Here is a 25,442-nt window from a genome sequence, read left to right as displayed (position 1 = left end):
CTGTCTGAGGATCATTTTCTGGGGCAGGAGTGGGGAGGGGGGGCAGCTCTGGCCCAAGAGGGAACTGGGGGGCCCAGTAACACTGAGGTGACAGTGATGGCCACCTCCACGCCTGTCCTGGCCACCAGCTGCGTCCCTTCTCCCTGCCATCAGGCTGTTTGTGGTGGGGCCACGTTCACTTCTCCTGCCCAACCGCCCCCAGGGACCCCAAACCCGCGGGCAGCGCCAGAGCCTCTCCTGTGTGGGGACGTGGGGACAGGGGGACGTGGGGACACGGGGACAGGTCCCTGCAGGGGTGGGTGGGGACGGGGGTCTCCATCACCACCCCACGGCCCTACAGCTGCCCCTGCCCCATCACATCTCCTGCAGTGCCCCCAGTGCCCCCTCTGCCCTATAGCACCCCCGGCCCTACAGTGCCCCATCCTCTAGCTCTCTCCATCCCCTATAGTGCCCCTACCCACTATAGCCCCCCATCCCCTATAGCCCCCCATCCCTATAGTCCCCCATCCCGTACACCCTCATCCCCTATAGCCCCCATCCCCTATGGCCCCCTACCCCCTATAGCCCCCCTACCCCCTATAGCCCCCATCCCCTATAGCCCCCCATCCCCTATACCCCCATCCCCTATAGCCCCCATCCCCTATAGCCCTCCTACCCCCTATAGCCCCCCTACCCCCTATAGCCCCCATCCCTTATAGCCCCCCATCCCCTATAGCCCCCCTACCCCCTATAGCCCCCATCCCCTATAGCCCCCCATCCTCTATACCCCCATCCCCTATAGCCCCCATCCCTTATAGCCCCCCTACGCCCTATAGCCCCCCTACCCCCTATAGCCCCCATCCCCTATAGCCCCCATCTCCTATAGCCCCCCATCCCCTATAGCCCCCCATCCCCTATAGCCCCCCTACCCCCTATAGCCCCCATCCCCTATAGCCCCCATCCCCTATAGCCCCCCTACCCCCTATAGCCCCCATCCCCTATAGCCCCCCATCCCCTATAGCCCCATCCCCTACACCCCCCCTTACACCCCCCGCCCGTTCCCACCGCGCCCCTATAGCGCCCCCCAGCGGCGCCCGCCCGCCCCTGCACCGCGCTCCCCTTCGCGTTCCGCCGCCCCGGTCCCTGCGCGGCCGCCGTCGGGGGCGGGCCCGGAGCGGGGCGGGGCCGGGCCGGGCCGGAGCGGCGGCGGCGGCGGCGGGGCCATGGGGAACCTCTTCGGGCGGAAGCGGCGGAGCCGCGTCACGGAGCAGGACAAGGCGGTGCTGGTGAGCGGGCGGCGGCGGGGCGGGCCGGTCTGGGGGGGAGGCGTGGGGTGCCTCCGCCGCGGGCCGGGCCGGAGCCGGGGTCGGAGCCGGGGCTGGGCCCAGCTCGGGCAGCGCCGGCGCAGGCAGAGCCGGTGTCCCCGGGCGGGCCGCCCCCCTGCCCACCCCAGACCCGGTCCCCGCGGGGCTGCCGGCCCCGGGCCGCGCTCTCCGGCGGCTGGTGGCGCGGCCCTGGTGTTTGTGCGGCCGGTGACACGGTGGGGGAAAGAGGCCGGGCCTGTGTAGGGGCTGCTGGACCCAGTCACGGCGCCGCTGGTGACGGGGTCGGTCTGTCTGTCCCTTGTGCAGCAACTGAAGCAGCAGCGGGACAAGCTGCGGCAGTACCAGAAGCGGCTGAACCTGAACCTGGAGCGGGAGCGAGCGCTGGCCAGGCAGCTGCTGAAGGAGGGCAAGAAGGAGTGAGTGGGGCGGTGTGAGGGGGCCTGGGCCGGGCCGGGGCCTGGCGGAGCGGGGAGCATCGCTGGGACACTTAGTGCCCTGGTCTAGTTGCCATGGTGGTGTCAGGGCAATGGTTGGACTCGATGATCCCAGAGGGCTCTTCCAACCTCAGTGATTCTGTGACACGGAGGGTCACTGCCCTGGAAGGGGAACGGTACCGGATCGTCCGCACTGATGAGCCGCGGAGGCAGCTCCAGGCTGTTCTGTCACAAAGGAGGTTTCACGTGTTGTACGTACAGCCCGGAGAGGCTGCCCGTGTCCCCGGGCTGGTGTTAAAACAGATCTTCAAACAGAGGTTCCCTGTCTGTGCCACAGAGTGTCGGTGGCACGTGCGGGCGCTGCGGCGGTGGCCGTGTCTTACGGCTTGTTTGGGGTGGGTGTCACAAGCCTTTTGTGCAAGGGCTTCGTTTTGTGTTGCTACAACGCAGCTGGCCCCGTAAAGTCCTAATCCACAACAAAGATAACTGAATTTTCAGGTACCAGACAGCAAATTTCTGATTAATTTGCTCATCCTTAATTCTTCACAGGAGCAGTTTAGAGTTGTCATTTAATTTGCACGTGTTTTTTTTCCTCTTTTGGAAAAAGGACGTGGCTTTGCTGTGATTCTTTTAGGCTTATTTTACCTTCATTTGTGCTGAGTTTTCCTCCTTCTGTTTTCCTGCAGAAAAGCCATGCTTTTGCTAAAGAAGAAGCGTTACCAAGAGCAACTTCTAGATAAAACAGAAAACCAAATCAGCAACTTGGAGCGGATGGTAAGGGAGAATCATCTGCTCCATGCTGTGAGCGGCCCGCTGGGCGCCCTTGGTGCGGGTCGTTCCTCTGGGGCGGGTGTTCCTTTGGGTGGCGTGGAATTGCCACAGGAATTTTACCTGTCAAGCCCCGACGGGGGTTTAGCCCGCTGTGCGAAGGGCAGGGCTCTCTGAAATCGTCCGTGTGCCGTGGCTCTTCCCTCGAGAGCCCGTGGGTGAGGATGTTTTGGGTGTGTAGTGCAGGTTATGTATTAAATGCGTGTTTTGTAAATTAGTAAAACTTTAGTCATGGTGTGGACAACTGCAGTAGAAACTCCTGGGGCTTGCCTTGGTGCCTTGATTTCAGAAATGGACGTGTGTGTTCTGGGCTGGCCGTGGAAACTATGGCCTCAGCTTAGACTGTCAACTAGAAAATCAGCGAAAGGGCTGTTGGATGTGCTGGCAGCTGCCTGTGCTAATGCTTTGCGTGTGCTTGTCTCTTACTACTGGTAAAGTTTGATCCTCTCCACTAGAGAAAGGGCTCTTGACTGATTTCTCCTTGCAGTCTCTCTGGGTGTCTTGGCAGCCTGTATCTGGCTAACGATGGGAAGGTGACAGCCTGTGATGTTTCCCCTTCTCCATCCTGTTTCAGGTCCAGGATATTGAATTCACCCAGATTGAAATGAAGGTCATTGAGGGTCTGAAAATAGGCAATGAATGTCTGAACAAAATGCACCAGGTACGTGTGGCCAGGTCAGCTGAGCGCGCTCCTGCCTTGCACGAGGTGGAGTCCCGGGGGTCTGTAGCTGTCTCCCCGCAGGCCCCACTCACACGGGGGTTTTTGGCTCTTTTCTTCAGGTTATGTCAATAGAAGAAGTAGAAAGAATAATAGGTGAAACCCAAGATGCTGTGGAGTACCAGAGGGTACGTACTGCGTGCGTGAGTCGTTGGGAGCAGAGGCTGGCTGCTGTACAGCGATCTCTGGTGTGCTCTGTGTTCCCAGCCTTATTTTACAGGCAGAGTGGGAATTAAATCTCAGTTGCCTGCAGACAAATTAGCTTGTTAGTTTTCTGTGTACCCCTTCACCCCATGTTTACGTTGCTCTCCCCTGCGCACGTACCATGCTGCAGGCCACAGAGCTGCTTCTGCTGCGCTGCTGGTGGCTGGAGCGTGTCTTTTCCTCTCTTTCATAGCAAATAGATGAGATACTGGCTGGCAGCCTGACTGAGGAAGATGAAGATGCCATTCTGGAAGAACTAAACGCTATTACTCAGGTAGTGTAAGTTTGTGTGTGAAATCTCTTGTGTTATTACTCTGTTCCCAGACAGTCTTTGCACAAAACCATGGTGCAAGAGCCTGTGACCACCGCCTGGTACATGGGGTGTGTGTCATGGGTCATCTTTAATGTTCTTGCAGGAACAGGTGGAGCTTCCAGAAGTTCCTTCTGAGCCACTCCCAGAGAAGATCCCAGGTACGCTTTCTATGTGTGCTCTGCAGCTTTGGCTTCTCATCCTTCTTCTCAGTTCCATGCAGTAGTCTGAGCCCCTCTCCCCCTGTAAGTGTTGGCCTAGCAGATGTGAAGGCGTATAAACCTGCTGGTTTGAAGCCCTGTTGATGTGGGCAGTGCAGGCTTCCCCCCTAGGCTCTGACATCCAGCTGACCCTTTCCCATAAGAGGACCCAGGGCTCTGGTCTGCTTGTTCAGTCAGCATCTAGTCGCTCCTCTTGAAGAGCTGCTTCCTGTTACATCTGCTGTCCTTCAGCCGTGCTTTGTGCCTGCCCTGGGACCGCCAGCTGCCTCGAGACACCCAGCGTTACGTGCAGCTCCACGAGGAACTCCTTCCTTGTCTCTCTGCTAGACCCAGACGAGACTTTCTCTCATGACACTCACAGTGGTCCCCTGCCTGTCATCGCAACGGGGTTTTGCTGAGGTTCGTGCCTGCTCGTAGCTCCTGTGACCTTGCTTCAGGTAACAGCAGTAATGTTGAACCAGCTGGATGAGGGTTGCTGGAGTCCCTCAATTCCAGGGCTGTTGGAGCACAAGCTCTGCACAACTGATGTGTGTTTGCTCCCGAGTGATCCAAAACCTCAGTGGGAGGTTTGTGCAGCTGGGTGCGAAGAGGGAAGTGGGAGAGAGCTCGTGAAGCAGAGTGACCAAATGGGCACCGCTGGCCCGTGCCGGGTGAGGAAGGAGCCGTCACAGAGCATCACCAGATCTCTGTCCATGCTGAGGAACTGAAGGTGGAGCCTGCCCTTGGAGACAAACACTGGGGTAGAACTGGACTCAGCTGGCTTCCAGAAGGCAAACTGGTGGAGAGTGTGTCCTGGGACAGCAGAACACCGAACCATGGGTCGCAGAAGCTGGACTTCCCTGCTTGTGGAAACCAGGAGCTGTAAGAAGACATCTCCTCTGCGTGGAGTCTGCCCAGGAGAGATCTGGGATGTGGGGAATGGGGCTGGTTTCTTTTTAGTGCCTGTTTACTAGTGAACATGGATCAGATGTCACCGCTGTGCATGGGCAGCAGGATGGCCAAACAAAACACAAGCTGCCCTTGCTGCGTGCAGCTGGTTGCGCCTCATTTAGACTCACGTTGTCAGATCGAAGGGGTGAGGGGAGAAGCTTGTCTGCCCGCTGCCCTCCGAGGGGTCACTCGCTGCCCTACATCTGTGTCGCTGGGCTGGTGGCTGCTGAAGTTGGGTTGGGTACGTTCTGAAACCGTTCCAGTTCAGGTGCTGTGAAAAGGAGGAGCATACTGGGTATGGGGGATTATTTATAACAAACTTTTATCAGTTCAGGCCCTGTGCAAGCATTTGTAGCTCTACAGAGGAGTGGATTACGAGCCCTAGTCCTTCCGCAGAAGATGACTGGAGATTATTTGTGTTCTCTGTTTCTGTAACAAGTTTCTTTTTCTTCCACAGAAGCGTCACCCGTCAAGAACAGGCCAAAACCAGAGCTGGTGGCAGCATCTTAACTCCCACTTTGGGGGCTTCCCCCACATAACTTTCACCCAGGACAGTTTGCCATCCCAGCGTGTGCTGGGAACAAGCAATGCCTCGGCAGCATCCCAGCTGTGCTGGGCAGATCGTGGAGCAGGATTCCCTGTGCAGGGTGGGGAACCTCAGCTGATTATTGCTCTTGTATCAAGATTATTTTCTAGTGCTTTCTTTTTTTCGTAACTTAAATTCTAAACTCACTCAGCTGCGCTGCCTCGGGATTAAACGACAACTCTCGAACTTCCGAAGCCAGATGCTTTCCTTAGGTTTGATTTCAGTGGTGAATCTGCCTGTGCTCAGACTGAGCCCCAGGAAATCCCACCCTTGGAGCCATCGTGTGTTTGCAGCGACTCCTGGGCATCGGGCTGGGCGAGAGCGAGCCGCTGCCCTCGGGAGCCCTCCAGCCCACGCTGATGTTTGCACTCCTCTCGCTCCCTTTGCTTTTCCTCTTCTGATTCTGTTTGTGGAAGGGCTGCTGGTGTCCCTTGTCCTCGTGTAAGTCTGGCTGGCGCGTGTGAGGCTCTGCAGGGGCACGGGCAGAGCGCAGGCAGCCTGAGCGTCCGCAGGCAGCGACGCTTTGTACTACTGGTTGGAAATGGTTCTGTCGGCCTCGTGTGAGGGTGTTTCGATTGAGCAGGGTGGTTGCTTGGCTTTGTGTTGGCTGGTGGCCGCTCTGATGGTGGACAAGCCTGATCTCCTGTGCGAGGGGAAGAGCTGGCCCCTCGCTGGGCGGTCAGGAACGATTCCCACTCAGATCCCTGCCTGCCTCTGGTAACCCACGGTGCCGAGTGAGACCTGGGGGACAGAAATCTGGTGAGCCTCTTAAAATGACAGCAGGGAGTCTTCTGCCTACGTTACGAGCCAGGAGTCATCCCTTGTTGGCTCTGCACCATGGTCAGAGTTCACCTTTGCAACGTACAGATGGGCTGAGGTCGATTCTGCTCCCAGTTGCCAGCTCGTGGTTGATATTTCCCCGTAGGGTTGGAGACAGGGAAGGTCAGGCTGGGGTAAACGTGAGGCTCGTTCTGTACCAGACGTGAGGCGTGAAGCTTCTTCTACCAACACTCCAAAGACTCAGTGAGTAGTTAGAGGGGAGAGCAGCTCCTTCTGAGGAGTCTGGTGCTCGGCGTGGTGGAGCGGGGCGCTCGGGTCAGCACGGGTGAGGAGTGTTTGGAGAGCTGCCTGGCCGGGCAGGTGGCGGCAGGTTTAGCTGTTCTTGGAAGCAAGCTCACTTGCCAGCTTGCAGATGCTCCTCAGGACACTGCAGATCTTTCTTTATTATGCTCTTGAAGCCACAACCCTTAAGCCCTGTTTCTGTGACAGCCAAAGAAGGACCCAGAGGGTCCTTGGAGACTTCTAGTGGCTGCCTTTGGGGTTATGTGGTCTGGTGCTAGACAATAAGTAATCCCAGAGATGCGCTGCTCCCCAGCCCGTGGTGCTGGGCCAGCAGCAGCTCTGTTTTAAGCCGTGCTTTTCGTGTCACCTCGGTTTGTCACGTTCCAAAGACTGGCCAGGACATCCTCATCCTCCCGCGAGGGGCGGCCGGACCCTCAAGGCACTTTGGAGTTGCCCTATTTTCAATTCCACTGCACTCTCTCTCTTAATTAGTGTTTCATAACGAAGCTGGGGTCCCGCAAGCCTCGGACCCGCGTTTGTGAAGCAGCTTTAGCGACCCACCAGCCCTCTCCGTGATGGGCCGAGGGGGTTTGAACCGCTCCGTGTGCCCGCGCTGAACGCGTTGGTTACCCTGGCCGGTGTTGGAGCAGCCAAAGCCTCACCCAGTTCAGCCAGGGGACAGGGCTGTGTCCTGGTCTGCACTCCGGTGATTATTTTTCTGAGCCAAGGCTGTAGCTCTGCTCCGAGCTGCCCTCCTGGCTGCCTTGCGATGCGCCCGTGTTCCACCAGAGAGAGCCTTGGCTTCGTCAGCGCCGCGGGGGCTGGAGTGTTTCTGTGCAAGGTTTTTCCTTCCAGGCCCCTGCAGCCTGTTGCTAGCCTGGTGTCGGCCTGTTTGGTGGTGTTTGATTTGTAATTCATGGCCGCGGATGCTGGACCCTCCCAATAAGGTCCTGGAGGGACCTTTCCTGGGAGCGCAGCTTTTGCTGCTGGGCTGTGCCGAAGCCCTGGCACACGGTTGGCACACGTCGCCGCCGAGGGACTGAGCACCACAGTCCCTGTGCTCCAGTTTTCGTTCTCATGAACGTCCTGGCAGCAGGAGAGACACGAGCCAGCCAGCCCCGGGGGAGGCTGCGGCGTCCCGGTGACCGCTGGCCGGGGAGCTGAGCGCCCGGTGCTGGTCTGCAGAGGGAGGGGGTCAGTGCTGAAGGGGTTAATGCAGCTCCTTGCCTTTGTTCATACAGTAAGAGGCCATTTACTGAACTAACAGGAAGGTTGGGAGCAGATTGCCAACAGCTTCCTCTTCTGATCCCTGCGCCAAACAGATTGTACCGAGTCTCCTTGGGAGGAAGAGCCAGGAGTGGTGCGTGACCCCTGTGCTCTGCTGTAACAATAAACGAGTTCTGATGGTTTCACCCATTCCTCTTCCAGCCTCGTGTTTTCACAGTAAATGTTTTGGATGAGCGAGAGTTGCCTTCCTCCTCCCTCTCCCCTTCTCACTCCCTGCTCCTGGGAGAAATGTGGGCAGGAAATTTCAGAACAGGCTCCGTGTGTAATAGAAAAACAATCCTGTTTGCCCGGATGGCCCGGGGAGGCTCGTCTGTAACCCGCAGCAGCCGTGCCCGGGCAGTCCTGGCCTGGCAGCCGAGTACAGAGGAGCTGGAGGGGTGGTGAAGAGAGAGCCTGGACGTGATATTGATGCTGCAAAGGAGGAGCAGCCCCTGCCTGTCCCTTGTCACCAGGAGCAGGGCAGGAACCCTCAGGGCTCCCCAGAGAAACAGCTTCCAGGGGAAAAGGGCTCTCCTGGCAGGCAGGAGGAAGGGGCTGGAGCCGAGGAGCAGGGCGGGCTGTTTGGGCAGGCAGCCTTCCTGCCCTGGGCCTTGCAGTGAAGCTGAACTGTGTGGGGATTTTTGCCGCGATTACCCTGGAGCTGTTGGCAAACCGAGCGCTGAGCAGCCTGCGCCTGGACGCTGGCCTCGCCGGGAGCGGGTGGCTCTGGCCGGGTCACAGCAGCGACCACACTGGCCTGGCCTGGGCTGGGGTCTGTCCAGCCCCCCAAGCAGCCAGCGCAGGACCGGCCATGTGTGACCCCTGCGTGTTTCACGCGGGCACAGGGCTGAGGGCACCGTTACACCAGGTAGTTACTCGTTAGTTTGGATTTACGTCTCATCTGCTGATGAAAGCAGCGGGATGCCACCGGGTCTCTCCTGCCTGGGCCGGCCAGACCCTTGGCAGTGGTGCAGCCCCCAGGTCCTGTCCCTCCCTGAGGAGGTGCTGGGGGTGCCCGAGGCCCTGGGAAAGCAGCTGGGCCATGTTTAACGCTGTTTAATTAACACTCCCTGTACCCACTCGGCCGTGGCAGCGGGGTGGGCGCCGGCACCCTGCAGTGTGAGCTGAGCATGGAGCTCTTCCAGCTGTGTTTTAGTTGGCCAGATGTTTAGTTGAATAGAGGAGTGTCCTCCCTCGAAGAAAGTCACTGAGGCAGCATTGCTCATCGCTAATTAAACCCTGGGGAACACGAGCAGCCTCACGCTGCTGCCCCTGCCGCCCCCACGCAGCGCTCGGAGCCCTCCCCAGTGCCCCTGGCCCTGGCACAGCCCTGGCTCCGTGCCGGAGGCACCGGGGAGGTTCGGGCCACCGGACAGATGCCACAGCAAACCTGCCCCTCGCAGACACGGCGTGTGCGAAGGTGACAGTGGATTTCAATCCCTCCACGTTCACAGGAGCAGGCGATTTGTCGCTTCTCCCGAGGTGGCTGCCAGCATCCCCGTGGCGTTTGCCGGCTCGGTGCTGGATCCAGCCGCGGCGGCGTTGGACGTGACTTGGGTGGGGATGCAGGAGCATCACCCAGTGAGGGAGGCAGCGGCTGGGGGAAGGTCCCTGTCCCCTGGGGAGGAGATGTGGGGCTGGGGGGAGCGGGGATCGCTGCCAGCGTTATGCAAGCGGCAGCGCCTTTAAATAGACTCTTGTTCCGTGTGTCCGGGAGGCAGCGGAGCCGCCGCGCTGGCGCTCGCCGGGGCTTTGTCCCTCGCTCCGCAGCCCACCCCGGGACTCGTCTCGAAGGTGCTTTGGGGCAGAGGCCTTGTTGCCGCCCCGGCAGCCTGGGAGCTTCTCCCCCCTCTTGGTTAAATGTCAGCGGCCCCTTTCGCTCGGTGATAATTGAATTAATTGTGTAACGCGGTGGCAGCGCCGTGGCAGTTTCTATGCCAACGCGGCTGGATGGCGGCGCGGGCTGGGGGGGAGCGAGGGGGCTTCCTGCGCCGGGTGACACGGCTGCACCCCGACACGGCTGCACCACCCTGACACAGCTGCACCCCGATGTGGCTGCACACCCCGAACGGCGTGTTTGGTGCTGGTCCAGTTGTTTTTTGGCACCAGGGAGCTTGGAGCTGTGGCTGGGGTGCTGCACACAGGGGGCACGAGGTGGCACAGTCCCCTGGGGTCTGCAGCCCCGGGGCAGAGCCACCCCACAGCCCCTCCCGGTGCCCGCAGCAGCTCCGCTCAGCTCCCACCCTGCTGGGAACAACCTCGTGGGTCCTTTCTCCTCCACCCTCCTTGGCAAACGCGGAGCCATGCCCAGGCACTGCTTCGGAGTGTGTGGGGGGGTCTTCCATTTTGCTTCTCCCCCTCTTCATCACTCTGCCTCCCCAAGCTCGCCCTGCCCTCGCAGGGGGACGAGCCCGAGGGCAGGGTGCTGCCCGCGCTCAGGGGGGTTGTGGTTTGCACCCAAAGCCTCTCAATGCCACCCCCCCGCCCCGGCTGCGCGCTTGGCACCGCGGGGCATCGGCTGCTGGCTCCTTCCTTTTCCCAGTTCACCTCTTGTGAGTGGCCTGGTGTCACGCTGAGTCACCGGCAGAGCGATGGCAGAGGCTTTGGCAGGGAGCAAGCCTGAGTTTTGATAGTTCATCTGTGAGGGGAAAAAAAAAAAATCAGCATAATTTCCTAATTAGGGCAGTGATGGGAACAAAGCAGGTTTGTTAGAGCCGTGCTGCCGGGCTGGGGATCGCGACCTTTGGTGGCGCCCAGCGCTGGCTGGGAGCTCTCGGTGAACGGTGGTGCTTGGCAGCGGTTGGAACGCTTCAGTGGTGGCTGCTCTGACGTAGGAGAGCCATAATGTCACCTTCTGGGGAAGCCAGACCCACTGCCAGGGTGGTGTCTGAGGTGGAAGGAGCTCTGGGAAAGGGCGCTTGCCTCCGGGTCACCCTCCTTGGCTGTTTCCCCCAAACTGGGCTGGTTTCCCTGCCCTGCGGTGGAATGTGGCTCCTCAAGTCGTAGGAGAAGCCGTGGACACGCGCTGGGTGTCCCCGCAGCAGGTGGTTCCCCAGCCCTTGGTGGTCACCCGGCTGCGGCACCGGCTGCTCTTGGCACGGGCTCCCAGCCGGGCTGTGCGGGAGGGCTGAACCGGGGCTGGAACGAGCCACAGCCCCACAGTGCACGATTAATTAGCAAGAGGAGGAAACGAGTGGAGCGCAGTGCCAGGGCTGTGCCTGTGCCTCTGAGTGAGGAGATGATGCTCCTGCGTGAGCCCACCGTGCAGACAGGCTGGCGGTGCCGTGCGGGGAGCTGGGTGCCCGTGGGACCGGGGACTCGGTGTTGTGTGCTTCAACCCTGAGAAGCAGCGTTTGTGCTGCAGCCTGGGAGCTGGTTGGGCTGTGACAAGCAAAGGTGACCATGGGTGCTGTGGGGCCGGGGTCTCGCACCAGCCCAGAGCCGTGTTGGCTCAACGGGAAGGAAGAGGTGACACTGGGCAGGACTGCCCCGTACGCTTCCCTGGGTTCAGCAACGTGACACAAAATCCCATCACGCCAGTTATACAAATCACATAAACTATTCCTGTTGCTCAGAAGTGTCCCGAGAGCTCCTCAGCTCTCTGTGGTTCAGCGTTACACGCTCCCGAAGGCAGGAGCTGGGGCAGAGGAGCAGCACGAGGGGCTCTGGGCTGCCCAGCAGCCTGGGAGCTGGGGGGAACCGCCGACCCCGGCGTGTTTTGGGGCTGCTCCAGCACACCCAGCCCCGCTCCCCTGCCTGCTGCCCTTCCCCTCCTCCAGCAGTGGCTGCCTCCCCCATCCCACTCAGTGCCTCCATCTTCCCAGGCCCCACCACAGCTCCCTGCAGCCGCAGTGCTTTGTTCTCCCACCCACTCCCTGTTTCCTCCATCACTCAGCTCCTCCCTGCGCCCGCTCGCCCCGGGAGCCTCCCGGGGAGCCCAGGCTCCTCCATGCCGCCCTCTTGGCCCACATCAGCCCGGCCAAGCGCCCTGGCTCTGCCCGTGCCCTGCACCGCAGGGGGTCTGCAGGGGACACACCAGCAGGTCCCCGTGTCCCCCCCAGGCAGGAGGAGGTGGGAGCTGGGGAGGTGCCAGGGGCTTTATTGGACCCAGACAGGCTCCGGCTTCGACCGGGGCAGCAGGAGCATCCCAGACACCAACCAACAAAACGCTGCCTTGTGCATCCCTCGGGGGATGTGGGAGCAGGGGAGGTGCTCAAAAGCAAGCGGGGGACAGCCCAGCGTTGAGGAGGGACCCCCCACCCGCCCGGCAGCGAGCCAGGGAGGCCGGAGTCCGAGCCCAGCGAGGTGGATGGGGAAAAGCCCGTCCTGTGCTTGTGGCTGGGTTGGTTTTACTGAAACCTCTTGGGCTGATTCCCCAGAGACCCCCAGATGTCAGAAAAAACACATTTAAATTACTCTAGAAATAAATAACTCCAGCGCAGCACGGGGAGGGCTCAGAGCGGCTGGTGCGGCAGCGTGATGGGGCTCTGGTGGGGAAGCCCTGGGGCAGAAAGCGCGGAAATTTCCTGGAAATCTCATTACCAAGCTGACACTGGCAGGTACGAGCGTGCCCTGAGCTGGGCTGGTCGTAGGGGTCTCTGGAGGGGAGGGGGGGTTTAGCCTCTTCTTTCAGTGCGTATCAAGGAGGAGGAAGAGGGACCGAAGGGCAGCGGGTGCCGCCAGCCTGAGTTGGGTGTGCGGGGAGCGGGGCAGCCTCTGCCCCTGCCACGGGGACCAGCAGGTCAGTTACAGGTGGAGGCAGCTTCTGCAAAGGTGCCCCGTTCCCTGCTCCGTGTCTCTCCTACGCTGACACCATCCAGCCCCCTTGAGGTGCCGAGGAGCGAGCAGAGACCGCCCGGAGCCGTTCCCGACCCTGCGCCCGAGCTGTGGCTCTCGGCAGAGATGCGGGAGGACAGCGGGAGGTCACACCCCTGTTTCCTCCTCTCTGTATCAGCCAGTGTCACGTCATCCTTAAAGTTAGGATGGATTCTAACCCACAGGTTGGTTTTTCCCCCTCTCTCCCGTGTCACACGAGGCTTTTGTAAGGCGCTGAGGATGCGGCAGCTCCCGGTGACCCCGTGCAGCGTTGTTTTCCCCTCCCAAGGCAGCTATGCCGCCCTGCAGCCACCTCCCTCCCTCCCAGGGCAGCCACCGCACCCGTGGGTTGCACGGGGAGGTGTGAGGGTGCTCCCACCTCACTGCGGCCCATCCCGTGCAGCCGCTGCCCTCACCCATCGCTGCTCTCACCCATCGCTGCCCCGGCACTGCGCTCGGTCCCTGCATGGGGCATGTGACCCAACCAGGAGAGCTGCTGTGACACCACGCTCGTAATTAAAAAGGAACCTAATGAAACTGTGAAAAAAATAGCACAATTTCCTCCCCACACCTGCAGCCGAGCGGGGTGGATTACATAAACTGGTGTTGCCACAGCAACTTCGCTCCACCCGGGGCTGGAGGTGGCCGGTGCCGCCTGTGAGCCGATGTGCCGGCACCCGGGGAGAGACCCTGGGTTTGCCAACGGAGGGGGATTGTGCTGGGGACAGGGACAGGTGCCAGCCCCAGGGCTGGCTGGGCGTCAGGTGTTTGCCCCACTGGTCTGGAGTGGCCAGTTTCCCACACTGCACCCACTGGGTTTTGCTCCTCTGGCGCAGCCCCGCGGTGGAAGGGCTCTGCCTCTACCAGGGATTTCGGTAACCTGCGAGGGCCCCTGGCACCATGGTTACCCTGGGCACGCTCCAGCTGCCGCCGAGCCCCGGGGAGTGAATCACCCTGACAAAAAGACAGCTAGCAACAACAACAACAACAAAAAAAACCCCAAAAGCAATCAAAGCAAGTGTTACGGCACGAGGCAAGGGCTGGTTTTTCTTGCTACGAATTCCCAGGGTGCTCCGGGCAGCTGCGGGGTGGCAGCTCTGCCCTGGGCTCTGGCACAGCCCCATGGGGCACGGGCAGCATGGGCAGCGTGGGCAGCGTGGGCAGTACAGGCAGCATTAGCAGCACAGGCAGCACGGACAAGCCCTGGGCAGCTGTTGCCAATGAAGAATTTGTGACACGGGAGGTGCCGGGGCAACACTAATTTGCTAAATCTGCCTCTTAATGTGAGGATAAGAAAGTGAGTGAGTACTTTTGGGTACGAGGGAGAAAGGTTTTCAGTCCTCAGATTTCCTGGGGCTATAAGGAGAAGCAGAGGATGGGAAGAAAGTGGAGCGGCTGTCTGCCAGCAGGCCTAGATGCGAGAGATTCTCTGAGGGTCGTCCCAAAAGGCCTCTTTTTCTTATGAGAAATTACAAATCCTTTTATCTTCTTCGCCAGAAGAACAGCTTGTTTGAATCGCTGCGCTGTCACACTGGAATTAGATGCAAGAACCCCCCACATCCCTGACGTAGCGAAGAACTTACATAACATAACTAAAAATAAGGTGATGGAGATGCGGGTAGAGGCACTCTCTGCCCGGACACTCTGTCCAAAATCCTTCGCTGCACTGGAAGGCCAGCGAGGGGCCAGTGCCCGGCCAGGGGAGTGGCATCCTGCCAGGGCCACCCACAGCCCCGCGTGGGCTCGAGTGGGGCAGGGGCACCACGGGGTCCCTGCGTCGGCACAGCCGGGCATCCCTCCTGGGCACATCTCCTGTGGCAGCCTTGGTCCCACGTCCCCCCTGAGGTTACATCCCACTGCTGCTCTTTCTCAGCCCTTGTGGGAAAGGGCTAAAATGCTGCTCCAGAAAAATGAGAAAAACCCTTCTCAGGGGCTGTGAATTCTTCCCTGTCCTTTGGAGTGTGAAACTCTGAGGGGGTAGAAGCTGAAATGGGACCCAAATGTGGCCAGAGTGAGCGGTCGCCTTCGGTGCCTTCCCTGCTCCTCGCCGGGGCTGGTACGGAGAGCGGGAGGCAGCGAGGGGCACAGAGACGGGGGGTCGGGGCCAAGGTATCGACTGTCTGGAGCACTTGGGCTCCTTGTTCTTGGAATTGATGGAGGAGACAAAGGAGAAAAACACACTCGGCTGCTTAACTGTTTCACTGCTTCTTGCGGCAGAGAGGAGGGAGAAGGAGAGGAAGGCTTGGGCCGAGCAGCAGCCATGGTGGGGAGGCTGGTGAAACCTGGGTGCTGGCTCCAGGGCCTCCTCATGTCCCTCAGGACCTGGGCAAAGTTGCTGCTGCTGGCCCGAGGGATGGGCAGGACGGGGATCCATAGCTTCGCTGTCCTGCGGGGTCCTCATGGCCAGGAGGGCTGGCAAGGGCCTCGCAGGGGAACCCTGGTGTTTGTGGGGTGATGAGGTGTGAGCCTGGCTGTCCCGGCGGTGGGACAGCGTGGGGACAGCGAGGGGCAGGCAGGGGTGGGCTGGTGTCCCCTGGGCCGAGCCCTGCTCCAGGCTGAGGACACACACCGTGAGACATGGGGGGTACAGTGAGGCTGGGGGGTGCAGCAGGGGGTGTGGGACATGGTGTGAGGTGTCGCAGGGATGTGGGGCACAGCCAGAGATATAGGATGGGGTGAAGTAGGGGTATAGTATGGAGTATCATGGGCTATAGTGTGGGGTGTAGCAGGGGGTGTAGGAGAGGTTATGGGGCATAGTGGGGGTATGGGATGGGGAATGGGGTATGGGATGGGGAATGGGATGGGGTACGGGAGAGGGAAGGGGGTATGGGATGAGGAATGAGGTATAGGATGGGGTATGGGATGGGGAATGGGCTATGGGATGGGGTATGGGATGGGGAAGGGGTATGGGATGGGGAATGGGGTATGGGAGCAGTATAGAATGGGGAATGGGATGGGGATGGGAAGGGGAATGGGATGGGGAAAGGGTATTGGATGGGGAATGGGGTATGGGATGGGATGGGGAATGGAATGGGATATGGGATGGGGATGGGATGGGATATGGGATGGGGATGGGATGGGGCTGGGGTACGGGATGGGGCACCGCGGGGTACAGGAGGCGGGTTACAGGCGGGGGCACAGCACGGTGGGTCCCTCCTGCCCCCCCGGCCCCCGCCGCGCTCCGGTGCTGCTCCCCCCGCCCTGCCCCGCCGTCCCCGGCCGGGGCGCGGAGCCCGGCGCAGCCCAGCCCAGCCCAGCCCGGCCCGGCCCGGCCCGGCTCGGCTCGGCTCCTCCCCTCGGGGCGGGCCGGGGCGGGGGCGCCGCCGGGAGCCCATAAAAGGCGGCGCGGCCGCAGCTCCGCGCTGCTCCCGCACCCGCCGCCGGCCCCGCACCGCTCCGCGCCCCCGCGCCGCCGCCCATGGTGCTGCCCGGCCCGCCCGGCATGTCCCGCTCCGAGGAGGTGCACCGCCTCACCGAGAATGTCTACAAGGTGATATTTCTTCTATTTCCATGTTTTTTTCCCCCCAAATCCCCCCTTCCCCACCCTCCGCCCGCCCCCGCTCCCTCCCGGGGGATGCGCTCGGGCTGCCGGAGCTCCGGGAGCGGCTGCGGGGCCGCGGAGCCGGGAGCAGCCCCGGGCCCCCCGAGCCCCCCAGCCCCGTCCCACGGGTGGGAACCTGCCCCGTCCCACGGGTGGGCTGCGCTGTCCCCGCCTCACCCCGGCAGCTCCGGGGCCGTCGCTCGCTTCCCTGCCGCAATTCAAAGCGATCGGAGCCTTTTCCCCGGCTCGGGTATAGTTGGAGTTTGTGAATGTCTCGATTTTTTTTTTTTCTTTCTGCTTTGCTCCCGGTGTCATGAGAAAAAAAAAGGGAATAATTTATGTGCTTTAATTTTCCTCGTGCAGGGGGTGGTTTCTGCTCGGCTGGGTCCTGTGACCGAATGTAATAAAACCTTTCTAGCCTAACGTGTAGTGCAGGATGTCATTTGTTAAACTGGAAAGCTTGCCTGATTTCCTGCGTTTTAAGTGGTTGGATTGAGTTACCTGGGAGCATTAAGCAGGAAAAAAAAAAAAAACAAACCTCTGATAGGGAAATTTAGTACAAAAAAATACCAAGGTGGTGAAGTTCTTGGGTTTGGGATCTTGGGGTGTAACAGCTGGTCGGGTGGAGCTGATGGCACCCAGCACCTTGGCTACTCTGAGTGTGCAGCAGGGCTGTGAGTGGAGCTTTGTGGCTATGGCTTTTAGCTGGGGCTGGGGTCCCTGGGACTGCCCGCCGCCCTCTCAGGGCAGCTGGTGCCCCCAGGCTCTCTGCCATGCTCTTGGACGTGGGCAGTGCTGGAGGGCAGAGCCTGGCACCGCGGGGTGTTAACGTGGCCACGTCCCCGTGTGTTTGTGTACCAGCACGGCTCGGCCCCGGGAGCTGCCTGGGCAAACAGGGCGAGCGCTGCCGGAGCCAAGACCGAGCGACGGCGTGGTTGGTCTGGGGACTGTTGCTGGGAACAGTTTCAGCTGGTGACTTGGTTGTTTGAGGTGTGTTGTCCTCGAAGAACTGTGCTAACAGCAGGTTTGTGGAGCAGGTCACCGTTTCCCCGGGCGCCCGCGCGCAGCCGTGCAAGGAGCGTGCGGGGCGGCTCGTGGGCCATCGCGGCCGCTGCGCTTCAGAGATGCTCGTTCCCTCGAGGGACGAGGGGTGAACGCAGGCTGGGCTCTTCCCTCGCCTCTGACCGTCAGTGTCAGCGTTCCTGCACTGCAGGAGCCGTGGGCCGACCCGAGCAGAGCACCCTTGGCCCGGAGCAGGCGGCAGCGCCGTCTCCATCGAAGCCTGGCTGAAGTGCAGAGGGTGCACGGGGGCCTCTTGGCCCTGAGAGCCAACGATGGACTCGAGAGGAGTCCAAAGGTCTGACTGCCAGTTAGCGAACGCTTTAATTTCTTGATATTTTAGTGACCGGGGTGTAGGGATTGAGGACATGGAGCTGGCAGCAGATCTCCTGGTTTTACCCAACATCAGCGTCTCTGCGCTGGAGGAGGACTGTCCTGACTCCATTTGTGTTCCTGCAGTGAGCGAGGAGCCTTTTCTCCTCTGAAGGCAACGATGCTTTTCTTGGCGTCTGGAGATGTGTGGCACGGGGTGTGTGCAGGAACCTGGTGTTTGCCTGTTTCTTTGAGGGCTTGTGCAACCTCCTGGAGCCCAACACGAGGGCTGGAGGCTCAGGGACTGTGAGGACTCTCTGGAGCTCCATAAGCTTTGGAGTTTCCCAGTCTAAAACCACCCCCAGTGCTTTACATCCCCACTGCCCAAGTGGGTTTTTATTCCATGCTTTTCTGGCGTGTGCAGTGGCCTGAACACCGCTGTGGGCAGGAGGGGACAACCCCAAGGAAGGGGGACGATGCTGGGGGAGGTTTGGCCCTGACCTCCTCACTTTCAGCCGCTGCTGGCATCTCACCAGGGCTTCGGCAGCAGCCGGACGAGGGGATCGAGCCGGTTCCCCGCGAGGTCTGGAGCAGGAGCAGGCAGCTTGGCGGTGGCTCCCCGTGCCAGGCACCCTCTCCCGCGCAGGCTTTCCCAGGGCGTTCTGCTCGGGAAGCCCATTGTGATCCTTTCCCAGAAGCAGCCGCTCGCCCTCGGAGTGACTGTGCTAATGAGACGGTGGAGGAGCTGCCAGCCGCCCCCTCGCCCCGCTGCCACTGCAGGCAGCTGCCCACACACGCGTGGAGTAATTACAGAGGGAGACGGAGGCTGCTGGCACCTTCCACCAACGTAATCCCACCTTCCCCGGGGCTGATTCAGTGGCGCGGACCCCGGCGTGGCGGCGCAGCTGCCGCGGGCACGGGGGGGTGGGAGCTCTGGGGCTGGGGGCGCAGGGGCGGCAGCTCTCAGGCTGCTCGTCCCTCGCGCAGGGTTGTGGATTTGCAGCAAGGAGGGACTGGCAACTCTTCCTTCTCCCGGAGACAAATCTGTCTCATTTGTGACAGATCAGATTATTGCCGTTTACAGACCAACCTCCATTTCATTTCAAAGCTGTGTCTTCGTGTGGAAGATCGTTTTGCAATGGTGCATGGATAGCTCTGTGTTTGAAGAGGTGTTTGCTTAAAAACACCCCAAACTCAAAGCCTAGTTGTCTTGCACGAATGCAGGCATCATTCCTGATAGTCATTTGCTACACATCAGCCGTAATAAATGTAACTACCAGTGTAACAGCCTCGTTATCTCCAGGTCCAGAGGGAAGGGGAGCGATTCTCGCTCAGGTGAATCAGAAGGGGAGCGGTGGGTGGCTCGGCGTGTTGGGCAGTGGAGGGGTTTTACAGGGCAATGCGATTTTGCAGAGTTGCATCTTTGTAGGTGTCTTGGCTCTGCGGCCGAGGCCGTTTTGTGCTGGTCCAGCCGCAGCGCAGTGGGCTCTGCTCTGGCTCCCGCATCTGAGCCGAGCTCTGGGAGCTGAAGCCCTTGGCCGAGTCGAGCCCCTTGGGGCGATGTCTGCGGGGAAGGGGCTGGGGCTGGGTGACCGTCCTGGCTCGGCAGCGGGGATCCCAGCCCCGGGGGCTGCGGGACGGGTCTGCCTTGCAGAGGTGACTGCTGGTGGGTCCTGATGAGGTGATCCCCAGCATTGCTGTGAGCCAGCGTGCGGAGGGGTCTGTGCAGGTCCCCATGCTGGCCCAGACCCAGATGACAAAGATGTTCAGAACTCTAACCCTGAAACTTGGGTCCCTTCACCCTCTGACACGAGAGCTGGTAAAAATTAAATGACTTTAGGTGTGGACCCTGTTTTTTTTTTCAGATTCCCTTGCTCCTGAGCTCTTTCTCCAGTAAAGATTGTGCTGAGCCATCTGGCTCTGGGGCAGGACCCAGAGTACGGGGCCGTGGTCTGCTGGCGCAGGGCAGGCTGTGCTGAGGTGGGGTTGGCTTGGGCATTAAAGATTAATACAGAAATAACGAAGGTGTTCCTGGAGCAGGGCTGACCCATTTAGAAACAAAACTTCCTTCCAGCTGAGCCGCTTTTGCGGCGTCACTGTGGGGTAGGGGAGAGCCCCGCGGTGCTGCCCCCTCTGATGGCACTTGTCACGGTCACCTAACGTCCTGCTGTCGCCCACGAGCCACCCAGGAAAGCCATGGGAGCCAGGCTGAGCCCAGGCCACTCTGCAGCATCAGTCTTGCAAGGAGCCATCGCCCGAGCTGCTGCGTAGGGGCATCAAAGAACGGTGCTAGGAAAATGTTGGAGGAGCTGCCTGGGAGGCTGCAGGGATGGACCTGGGGAGAACTGAGCAGCCTGGCTTTGAATTATTTTTAAAAGCCCTTAAGGAGGTGTCGTGCAGGTCTTTCCTCTGCAGGAGAAACCTGATACAACCTGAACCAGCTCCATTTCCAGCTTGTTCTTGGGAACGACTTAAACTTTTACTTATGGCTGATTATTATGGCATTGGAGCAGCAGGCAGATCCTCGCTGCAGCGTGGAGATCACTCAGAGGGGAGAGATGGGGACCTTAATTCCTGTTGCCCCTTCTCCCCCTGACTGGGCAGGACTCTGTCCTGGAGACCTCGTGCTTTGCATTAGTTTCGTTTTTGGCAGCTGAATAAAGCCGTGCCAATCCCAGAGAGCTGAGTGGTATTACCCAGGGAATTTAGAGCAGTGGAACAAAGCAAAGCCCTTTCAACCTTTAGCTGCCAGGTTTTTTTTGTCTGTGTTTTTCCTAAACTCTGCCCAGGCAGCGTGCGGAAGGCAAACAACTTGTGGGTGGTGCTGATGGAGCAAAATTTGAGGGAGAACGAGATTTGCTTTCGCTACCCAAATTTTGCTGAATAGGGGCTCTGCTGTAGCATCCTGCAGACCCGGCTGCGCCAAGGAACACCCTGCCCAAGCCACGGGGGCACCTCTGGGGGTGCAGCCACTGCCAGCATCACGGGAGCAGTCGCAGCCCCTCGCTGGCTGACCCGGGTGTGCGAAGCGATTGCTCCTTGGGCATCTTCTGTGCCCTCGATGTGTTTGGCTCTCAGCATTTCTCCTCAGCAGCTGGTGGCTTCTCAGCTTCTTGCTTGCAGGGGGAGGTGAAGGTGTGTTAGTTCGGGAGTCACCTGCCCTTCCCATCCTGGGGGTGAGGAGGCAGCTTGAAAAAAAAAATCTCTATTTTCACCTCTGTTGTGAAGAGCCTTTTCCAGTGCCCTGGTCCTGCTGGGCTGTTTTTGTTGGAGTCTCCAATGTTTTAAAAACACTCAATTTCAGCAAACTTCCTCCTAAGGCTTTGTGAATTTCATTTGGCCAGCAAAGAGTTGCCTCCCTGCCTTCAGCCCGTCAGCGGGACCCTTTCTGGGGGCTCCTTCCTCATTATTTATCCCTTTAACCCAGCTGATGTCAGCCGGGGGGGAGCAGGACCCTGCCCTGACCGGTGCTGGCAGCTGCCAGGGCTGAGCCGTGCTGTGGTTCCCCCCAGTTTGGGGAAGATGTGGTGAATTTTAGAAGGGGATTTCTGTGAATCTGTGCGTCCGTCCCCACAAGACCTGCAGATCCAGAGCAGCTCGGCTGCTTTAACCCTCCGGGCATGGCGCTGCCCTCCCGGGGCTGCTGCCATCTGTGCCGTGCTGTGCCATGGGGATGGCCGATGGCCGCCGGCGCTCCTGCCCTGCAGACAATGCTTTGGCTGCAGAACCCATCCCGTCAGGTATTTGCTAAGCTTCGTGCTTCAGGGAGATGTATTTACATAAGCTCTGCTGCAAAAATCATTTTATTTGTATATACACGTATACATCCACGTACATAAACACTCGCTGCGCTTCGCCCAGCAAAGTGCCGGAAAATCGCTTCCCCACAGAAATTCTGCCAATGTTTCTTCTGCGTAAATGTTACTCAGGCTCTGACTGCTCGGGCTGAGCTTCGGCGTGCTGGAGGCTGGAGCCATGGCTCTGCCGTGGGCAGCGGGGACGTGGCGGTGTCCGTGTCCCTGCCGTGGGCACTGTTCTCACGCCTCCAGCTGCTTCGTGGGATAACGCAGGTGGATTTTTTTTTTGACCGAAGTTAAACGCAATGTGAGAAGGATGGAGCAATCCTCGTCAGTGTTAATTAACTCCTGTGCAATTGTCTCCTGCGATTAGGGAAAACAACTCGCTACGTGGCTTGTTGCTACAGGTTCGTTTTCTCCTTTCAGGCTGATTGTTGTTCACCAAACCGCTCTGCGCTGCCCCAGAGCAGCTTCCCCGTACGCTGTGTTGCTGCGTAGCTTGACCTGCAGCCTTAATTAGCGGTGAACTTCCTCGTTAGCCTCGTGTTTGCCTGTCAGATCTCTGGGAATCATCTTCTGCCCTTTGCAGGGCTGCGTGTGGGGCTGTGGGATGGACCCAAGAGCAGCGGGGTGGTGGCTTTTGGGGCGTTGCTGCTCGGGCTGGGTTGGGGGGGGATTACAAGGGTTTCTCCTGCCAACAAATACCAGCACCCAGGCGATGCCCATCCTGGGTGCGTGTTTGACACGGGCCTCCGAGCTGGTGTCCTGCTCGCTGAAACGAGGAAATGGCTGTTGGGAGCTGGGGGAAGGCGCTGGCTGAGCCTGGCCCACGTGCGCCCGCAGGAGAAAATTAAACTGTCACGCTCTCCGAAGGCCAGGCAGCAGGAACTGGGGATAAAACCGCCTCAGGCAGAAAATGAGCTTTATAGTGTTTGGGCAGCTTCAGATGAGGTGACAGATGCTTAATCAGCTTATTCGCCGTGTCTGTCTGTCGTCTTCCCTTCCCGGGATGGGACGGTGCCAGCAGCGCGGCGTCGGGGGGTGCAGAGCCCTCGTGCCCCGGGGGAACGCCGGTGCCTCCCTGCTCGGGGACAGCTAGGCGTTAAACCTCGTTTTCTGGCAGTACCCTCGGTGGGAGCTGTCGGGGCAGGGTGAGGGGCTGTCCCCGAGGTGGGGCGGGGGCTTGGGACCAGCTCCGGGGCTGCTCCTGGGCTTGGTCGGAGGTTGGGTTCGCAGGGAGAGAATGGAGATTGTGTTGTCTCTCCCGCGGCTCGGCTGGGAGTCGGTGTCTGGTTCTCGAGATGCTGCCGGCGCCGGGAATGAATAGCCCTGGCAGGGCAGGGCCGGGAGCTGCTGTGCCCAACAAAGAGCCCTTCTTCGGGATCCCATTGTTCCTTCCCCCCAGGTTTGAATAAGGACCTCAAAGCGAGGGAGGAAGGGCTGCCAGTGCTCACCGACACCCTTGTTATGCCTTTATAGGCAGGTGGAAAGTGGCACCAAGTGCTTTGAACCCGAGGTGTAATTCCTCACACGTGGCTTCAGCCGTGGCTGGCCCCAGTGCAGTGGGGATGGTGGTGGCTCTGTTCTGTCTTCAGCTCCTTGGTGGCTGTTTCAAATTCAGCTCTTCAGCCCTTTCTGCTTGTCCGTGATGGACCAAGCTGATGGTGCTCTCCAAGGCCGTCCCAGGAGTGGGACATCACCAGCCATCAACTCCCAGAACTCAGGTCAACTTCGTGGTGGGTGTGAGGGCCATTGCCTGCTGTCTGATGGTCACTTACGGTTATTATTATGGTTATAATTGCCATATCTGATAATTTCCTAGTTCAGGGCATTCACTTATCTCTTCTGGTGAGGCACCTGCTCAAGGCATCTTATGCTTCTTTTTGCACAGTCTCTGGACAAGAGGACACAGCCTCAAACTTCTCCAGGGGAGGTTCAGGTTGGACATTAGGAAGCATTTCTTCTCAGCAAGGGTCATTAGCCATTGGAAGGGGCTGCCCAGGGAGGTGGTGGAGTCACCATCTCTGGAGGGGTTTAAGAAAAGACTGGCCATGGCACTTAGTGCCCTGGTCTAGTTGCCATGGTGGTGTCAGGGCAATGGTTGGACTCGATGATCCCAGAGGGCTCTTCCAACCTCAGTGATTCTGGGATTCTGAGGGGTGTGGGAGGATTTTTGTTGTTCTGTTGTTGCATTGATGAACACGGGGTTCAGCGTGGAGCTGCTCTGTCCCCCTCCTGTCTGTCTCTGCTAACCCAGATGATGTTCTTCTCTTTCCTCCAGACGATCATGGAGCAGTTCAATCCCAGCCTCAGGAATTTCATTTCTATGGGGAAGACCTATGAAAAAGCCTTAGCAAGTAAGTGGAGCTGCATTGGTGGGACGCTGGGGGCTGGCGAGGGTCCGGTGGGGTCGGCCGGACAGCGTGGCCTCGGGAGGGAGGAGGAAAGCTGGAAAACCAGCGTGGGATGCTCTTTGTTCCCAGGAGGGTGAGGGAAGGGAACTGGGGAGATGGTTCTTGGACCTCAATGCAAAGCTCACGTCATTGGGGCGTGCAAGGCATGCAGATGTGGAAAGGATTCAAGTGATAAGATGCTGGGTGGCAGCTGGATAACAAATACATCTCCAACCAGTTTATCTTTAAATGTTACTTTAAAATACTTAGAATTAAGATTTTTAAGGTCTGTTTAGAGGTGTGTTATTGAAATGTTCAGATTGCCCAGAAGAGGAGGAAAAAAACCCCTAAAAATAGCAGTGGCAGCTCCTGGCTGGGAATACAGGGTCCTATTGGGAGCCGTTAGGGAGGTGTAGGTTTAAATGGTCACAAGTAAAATATGATGAAAACCAGAAGTGGACTATTTTGACTTAAAACAGCTTTGTGTACTGCCTGGGCCCTGCTCAGCTTGGTTTTGAGGAGGTTTAAGGCTGGGTTTCTTCGACCCCAGAGGCAGCTGCGTTCCCTCGGGGAGGGCTCTGCACATGTCTCTTGGATTTTATTTTTTTAATTGGTTCAGTGAAAGTGCCTGTGAGGGAAGAGGCTGTCGTAATCTTAAGCCAGTGGAAAAAAATACTTTGGTGTCTCATGTTGTTGAACGCTGACGTTTGAAATCTGACTTTGGGAGGGATCTGTGCCTTCTTGCTTTGTGCCTGGGGCTGGTTTTATTTCCCACAAGTCAAGTGAGGTTCCTGGATGTTTCGGTGAAGGATCGTTTAAGACGCAGCCCTCCTGCCATTCTCCTCCACGCTGCTTGCTGGCCAGTTCTCAGCGCTGGTTTTAATTAGGTTTTAATGGACCAACTGGCCGTAACGTGGGAAGCGCCCGTCCATCCCGCTCCGCTGCGCAGGGGCCGTGGACTCTGATCCCCCAGGGATGGGGCACTTACTACACCCTTACAAGCAGCACAATTTCCCAGCTGTTCCTAGTGAACGGAGCAGGGGTTCATGTTTGGGTGTGCTTCTGCCTGCTGCATCCCTGCAGGAGGGCAGGGGGAGAGGTTGCACTTGGAACTGTGGTTTTTATTTATTCTTCTAAGATGTTACACCAATAACGAAGCTTCTCCTTACCTGGGTGGTGGAGCCTGTTGATCACACGCTGGTTTAACACAGCTGAAGCTGGGCACGCCGTAACCACAGCACTTTGTGGATAACCAGTATGATCGCTGGTTTTCTCTCTTTCTCACGTCCCTGCTGTGAAGACGCTTTGCAGCCCAAGGTCTTCCTGTAATTTTTAGAGTTGTCTTTGGTCATCCTTTACTTTGGATCTCTGAGCTCGTGGGGGCATCTGAAGGAAGTGTCTCCACGAGCAAGTCACGCTGGAAGAGGCTCCAACACGTCATCGATGGCGTTGAGCTGAGGCTGTACAACGTGTTCCCGTGACTAGAGGAAACCCCCCGCTTATCTGATTAAAGCGGAGCGCGTAGCTGAAATGTCAACAAACAAGGCTGAACTGTAATGAAAGTCTGTGATATTCAATTATTCCGCAGTGATTTTTCTGAGCAGCGTTAGCCAGGCTGGTGGTTACACTGGAATGGAAACCACTGAGGTCCTGCACATACCT

The 25,442-nt window shown here is 59.0% G+C and overlaps 2 protein-coding genes across 8 annotated transcripts in view; both read left to right on the top strand.

Annotated features, from left to right (window-relative positions):
- Positions 1–1,159: 1,159 nt before the first annotated feature.
- Positions 1,160–5,729, top strand: CHMP6 (charged multivesicular body protein 6). Of its 2 annotated transcripts, XM_068413209.1 has the most exons (9): positions 1,160–1,265; positions 1,611–1,720; positions 2,425–2,512; positions 3,141–3,227; positions 3,347–3,412; positions 3,682–3,762; positions 3,905–3,959; positions 4,347–4,418; positions 5,407–5,473. In XM_068413209.1, exons 1-8 carry the CDS (start codon positions 1,203–1,205, stop codon positions 4,415–4,417), a joined length of 621 nt encoding a protein of 206 aa, XP_068269310.1. In that variant the 5' UTR covers positions 1,160–1,202; the 3' UTR covers position 4,418; positions 5,407–5,473. The 2 variants fall into 2 exon arrangements, with proteins under 2 accessions (XP_068269310.1, XP_068269311.1); XM_068413210.1 differs by lacking the exon at positions 4,347–4,418 and having other exon boundaries at positions 5,407–5,729.
- Positions 5,730–16,061: 10,332 nt separating this feature from the next.
- Positions 16,062–25,442, top strand: part of BAIAP2 (BAR/IMD domain containing adaptor protein 2) — a 40,226-nt gene continuing 30,845 nt past the window's right edge. For all 6 annotated transcript variants that reach the window (XM_068413034.1, XM_068413031.1, XM_068413036.1 and 3 more), the window contains exons 1-2: positions 16,062–16,168; positions 23,669–23,744. In XM_068413034.1, coding sequence (XP_068269135.1) covers positions 16,097–16,168; positions 23,669–23,744 — 148 coding nt within the window. In that variant the 5' untranslated portion in view covers positions 16,062–16,096. The remainder of the gene's footprint in view (positions 16,169–23,668; positions 23,745–25,442) is intronic.

Source organism: Nyctibius grandis, chromosome 15, assembly GCF_013368605.1.
Source record: "Nyctibius grandis isolate bNycGra1 chromosome 15, bNycGra1.pri, whole genome shotgun sequence".
Lineage (NCBI taxonomy): Eukaryota > Metazoa > Chordata > Aves > Nyctibiiformes > Nyctibiidae > Nyctibius > Nyctibius grandis.
This window is presented reverse-complemented; position numbering and strand designations above follow the sequence as displayed.

Coding starts and splice junctions, on each gene's coding strand:
- CHMP6 (XM_068413209.1), top strand. CDS start 1,203: ATGGGGAACCTCTTCGGGCGGAAGCGGCGGAGCCGCGTCACGGAGCAG. Junction 2,513..3,140: donor TCAGCAACTTGGAGCGGATG/GTAAGGGAGAAT, acceptor ATCCTGTTTCAG/GTCCAGGATATTGAATTCAC. Junction 3,413..3,681: donor ATGCTGTGGAGTACCAGAGG/GTACGTACTGCG, acceptor TCTCTTTCATAG/CAAATAGATGAGATACTGGC.